General features: G+C 39.8%; 1 protein-coding gene and 1 long non-coding RNA gene across 2 annotated transcripts; both read left to right on the top strand.

Moving 5' to 3' along the window:
* Nucleotides 1-1022: 1022 nt before the first annotated feature.
* On the top strand, nt 1023-1374 carry LOC122022663. Its single transcript, XR_006123057.1, has 3 exons — nt 1023-1042; nt 1138-1215; nt 1314-1374. It is a non-coding gene; the product is annotated as an uncharacterized LOC122022663 (long non-coding RNA).
* Nucleotides 1375-1485: 111 nt separating this feature from the next.
* Nucleotides 1486-3626, top strand: LOC122023352 (protein NEDD1-like). Its single transcript, XM_042581403.1, has 5 exons — nt 1486-1679; nt 2605-2862; nt 2959-3063; nt 3171-3236; nt 3378-3626. Exons 1-5 carry the CDS (start codon nt 1506-1508, stop codon nt 3624-3626), a joined length of 852 nt encoding a protein of 283 aa, XP_042437337.1. The 5' UTR covers nt 1486-1505.
* The last annotated feature ends 1276 nt before the right edge of the window (nt 3627-4902 follow it).

Raw genomic sequence — 4902 nt, 5'->3', positions numbered from 1 at the left:
TATCTTTTCCTTTCTACTTCCTCCTGTTTTTGTGTTCGGTTCTGCTCCCTTCCCATGAGGCTTCTTTCCTCTCGGAGTTGCCCAACCTCGCCACTATCTCCTTTGAGGAAGGCTACACCCAACTGTTCGAAGACTCCAACCTCATGCTTCACGGCGACGACCGGACTGTCCACCTCTCCCTCGACCAACAAATAGGTTCTGTTAAAAGATTTTTTTTAAAAAAAGAAAGGGGCATCTTTGAACCTACCTTGTTCTGTGATCAGGTGCTGCATTTGCGTCGCAAGATCTCTACCTCCATGGATTCTTTAGTGCCTCCATTAAACTGCCCTCCGATTACGTGGCTGGAGTGGTGGTTGCTTTCTATGTATGCTTCTTTACTCTCGAGTTTAGATTTTGCAGCACTTTCCTTTACCTGTTTGAAAGAAGAAGAAGAAGAAGAAGAAGAAGGAGGAGGAGGAAAAAACAAAAACAATCTCTCCTCCGCCGCGATGGGCTCTGCAACGGTCCTCGCATCACTCTGCAATGGGGGTGCCGCAAGCGCCTCCGCCGCATCAAGGTCAGGGACAAAGGATCCGCCGCAAAATCTGGCGTCCGGAGGGGAATCACGTCTCGAAATGTCCGCTGCATCGCAGATCAAGAGTCCCCCCTGCACCCGCCTCTTTATCCCCTCAGGTAATAGATCGGAGGTTGATCCGGAAAAGTTAGGGTTTGATCTAGTTTGAGGTGTCGGCGGTGAGATATGGAAGTAACCACTGCTCGGATTTATCCACAAGAGGTTGGAATCGGTCGGGAGCGAGAACCATAACTCCCGATCTGTCTCGTCGTCGCCGGATAAGGATGATCGTTGCTACACGACCAGGGGATCGGCGGCGTTGGTATGCGAGGGCGAGAACGCCGACGAAAGAGCCTCAGCAGCCTCTCTACCTCGATTCTTCGTTTCACTGTCGAACAAGGAGACGGAGGAGGACTTCATGGTGATGAGGGGTTCAAGCTGCCGTAGCGACCCAAGAAGAGATCCAAATTCGTCCAAAAATGCATACTCGTACGCTTCCATTCCCTCCAAAAATCCGATTTTTAAGATCAAACAGTCGAAAAAACTAATTTTTTCCTCTAATTTCTTTGACAAACTCGATCTAGTTGGTGAGTCCTGGAGCATGGCTGTCAGATCTCTCACAGGAGAGGTATGTAGTCAGGGAGAAGAAGGGATCAAGAAAGGTAGAATTTCTCTCTCTACCTTCGACTAATTTGCTCATCTCGTTCCTGCATCCCATTCACATCTCATGTTCTTTTGTTTCCTGTTCCATAATTCGCAGAGGAGAAGAGGATTAAAGGCCATGTCCATGGAGAGTGATTCAGAATGAAGCAAAAGGGAGAGGTAATACTAATTGCTATCATTGATTATGATCGAATTGGAATTTTTCCGTCAGAATTTAATTTTCCCATGACTCATCATTCAAATTTATTTTGTATCTTGTATAACTTAGTTAATTTTGTTAATCCAGCGGATGGTGGCTGACTTTTACGGTGGGAAAATCTTACTAAAGGTTAATCTTTATGTTCGTGCAGACCTAGTGGTTGCTAGTGCTGGTGACGATAAAAAGATATCACTTTGGAATAAAAATGGCCAAAGTATGGGATCCTTTCCTTCTCACGGCAGCGACCTTGCTGATGACATTGAGGTAGCTCATTGTTTGCTCATTAATTTGTTCTATTGTGATCAATACATCTGGTTTTCTGGAAATTTACAGATGCCTGGATGCCATTCAAATCATTGCCTGCATTTTTTTCCCCCCTGTCTCTCTGTCTCTCTTGGAAGAAAAGCACTGGAACTGTTGGCACGATAGAAATTGCCACCTTCTTGCTATGTTGTGTCTGGGTATTTTCTTCCATCAATATTTTCTTCGAACAATGGTGATTGTTCGTTTGACTCCCTTATGAATTTTAGCATACATGTTGAACAAATAAGAAGAAAATAGCTAGCATATCTCTTTTGCTAGGTAGGTTATTTCTTTTCATCTAATTGTACAGCAATGTTTGCCAATATAGCAAAGTCTGACTTTGACTTTTACAGTTGATGACTTTGCAAAAATTGCTTATTCTGATGTTACACATTGAAGAAATAAGAGACTTAAAAGCTAGATTTTCTCCTTTTCCAGGTAGTTTTTTTTTCTTTGCGTTTGAGTGCAGAGCATGGAAAATGTTGCTTGTAAACATAGAATGAGTATAGCTTGATTATTCTACAAGTTTTCACTTGATGGTAAAAATTAAGAGAAATTTTATGACTGTGCCGTGTTTCGATATTTGCAATTGTAATAATATGAATCCTTTACGTTATTTTTGTATGTTTCATTGTAATGCTAAGTACCGCTCCTGAGCCTTGTTTCCCCTTGTTGTGATTAGGGACAAATTAGTGCATACTCGCAGTCTGGGTGACTATACCTGTATTTTTTTAGTAAGCTTACCGATTCTGATTGATGCCTAACAGGACCTAAATGACAATATGGCCATGGGTTTAAGTAATAAAAACACTTCTTATCTGTGTAATTATGAGTGCATAATATATCAAACATTTTAAAGATTTTTTTACTTTTCTCTATTTTGTAGGAATCCATAAATTGTATCAGCTTTAGTAATAAAAGTTCTAGATATCTTTGCTCTGGAGGAAGTGGGCATATTGTCAAAATATGGGACCTGCAGAGGAAAAGGTGCATCAAACGGTTGAGTGGTCATATTGACACAATTACAGGTGTAATGTACAACTGCAAAGATGAACATTTAGCATCCATCAACGAGAAGGGGGATCTCATACTTCATTATCTTGCTTCCGGAACACGGGCTGAACTCAAGGATCCAAATGGGCAGGTTATTGGCTGTCAAATATTTTGAAAATTCCAAACTTTCGCTCTACTAACATCTTTTTTGGTTTAACATGAATCTGTATCGGTGATGCGATTTCAGGTACTAAGAGTACTTGATTATTCTCGATTTAGTCGACATCTTTTGTCAACAGCTGGGGATGATGGATCTGTTCATATTTGGGATACAACTGGTCGCAGACCAAAGGTTAGTAAAATAATATTTCTTAATCTGCTAAAATGAAGGAGAAATTGTATTTGTTCCCTGCATTCACTAAAAAATTGATCTCCATTCACTCTGGCTCTTGGTGTCAGGTTTCTTGGTTGAAACAGCATTCTGCCCCAACAACTGGTATTTGCTTCTCTCCATCAAGTGACAAGGTATTATCTTCCTAGGAATCTATTAAATGATTTGGATTTCTGGTGGATAATTATACATGGTTTGGCTAGTTTTGTTGGATGGGAGGTGCTTGTTCTATAGAAAATCAATGGCCATTATATCCTGACTTGTTTTCCCTGTAGATTATTGTTACAGTTGGTCTTGATAAAAAGTTGTATATGTTTGATTCTGGAACAAAAAGACCCTCATATTGCATGCCTTTTGAGGCACCCTTCTCATCGCTGGCATACTGTGATGATGGTAATCTATTGGCTGCTGGGACAAATAATGGACGTGTAGTATTCTATGATGTTCGAGGGAAACCTCAACCTTTCACAGTTCTTCGTGCATACAGTAGTTCAGAGGTAAGATATCTTATCTGCCAAGAATAGCATGTATTTCATAGTCATCTTGATTCTTTTTTTCACTGCTTCATTAAATAGTCTATTTATATGCTGATGATAGCATGCCTTTCATAGTCATGTTTGTTCTTTTTATGCTAAACAATCATGTTAGGTCATGCAGAACATGCAAGCATATAGATGCTGCAAAGGTTTTTATTAGTTTATTTGATCTCATATGACAGATTTAGATTCAATTTCATCAAGTAATCTGAGAAAATCACACGTTTGGGTTTTAGATTATTAGATCACAGGCAGTGCACATAGATAAAAAAAATCTATCTTTTTAAATAAAGATTGATTGAAAATTACATCTGTGCTAGTTTATTGATACCTGTTATGATGCTTGATTAGCCTTGTGAAACAAATTATAAGTGAGAACAGATACAATATATTTCTGTGATATTTAAAGAAGTGTTTTCACTGTGATTTTGGGTATTCATCAAAAGTTTAATAAATAAAGAAATCATTTTTTCCCCGTCTCTCTGGTTTACATCTTTTCTTCAGTTCAACCACTGTTAATGATTATTCTAGAGTGACCTGCGTGTCTTTGGTTTACATCTCTGATTCAATTCCATAATTGTTAGTGAATTGATTTCTACTAGATGATTGCTCTGCAACCACAGCATGTCTTTTCTGTAAGTCTTATGCATGTCTCACCTTGGGTGTTGTTTCCCACAGTTCTAAAACACAACTAATTTACTTGATGTATTCATGAGAAGGAAAAATACAACTGAGTTCTAAAGCAATTGATGCTTCTGTTAAAGTTGCAAAAGAATTACTAAAATTTGATGATGTTCTTGGCAGACTAATAGCATGTGTGAACAATTTGAATACCACTGCTTTATATGTTAATAAATTTGAAGAAATTTAACCACGGCTGGCTATACATAGTATAATCTCATCTTTTGCTATTTGATGTTTTCCTTCAAATATGTCCTAAGCATTTGATCCTGTCCGAACCGGGAATCAGTGGACGCTGGGCACGTGGCGCTTCCTGCTAGATCCTCGAATGCTCCGGTGAACCTGCAACGAAACCGAGCCGGGAGGGGTATCCCGGCGACGGCCCTCCAACGCTCAAGTCAGGCGAGGAATAACAAAAAGGTGGCTTCAAAATGAAGATTTTTTCTACCTCCAGTGGAGAAATGGAAGCCTTATATAGATCTCTCAAAGAAGCCTGAGCGTGCCAATCAAAGCAACCACCTGCCTTTGACCATGCCCAGGTATGAGTCTGTCAGAAGGGCCATGTCTAAATATGGATCTGTCA

Source organism: Zingiber officinale, chromosome 9B, assembly GCF_018446385.1.
Source record: "Zingiber officinale cultivar Zhangliang chromosome 9B, Zo_v1.1, whole genome shotgun sequence".
NCBI lineage: Eukaryota > Viridiplantae > Streptophyta > Magnoliopsida > Zingiberales > Zingiberaceae > Zingiber > Zingiber officinale.
Note: the sequence above shows the minus strand (reverse complement) of the source record. Positions and strands in the feature narration are given on the sequence as shown.

What these genes read in the sequence shown, in the direction of transcription:
- LOC122023352 (XM_042581403.1), top strand. Translation starts at nt 1,506, where the DNA reads ATGGTGGCTGACTTTTACGGTGGGAAAATCTTACTAAAGGTTAATCTT. An exon ending in TCAAGGATCCAAATGGGCAG is followed by an intron (nt 2,863 to 2,958) that starts GTTATTGGCTGT and finishes ATGCGATTTCAG; the next exon opens with GTACTAAGAGTACTTGATTA. An exon ending in CAACTGGTCGCAGACCAAAG is followed by an intron (nt 3,064 to 3,170) that starts GTTAGTAAAATA and finishes TCTTGGTGTCAG; the next exon opens with GTTTCTTGGTTGAAACAGCA.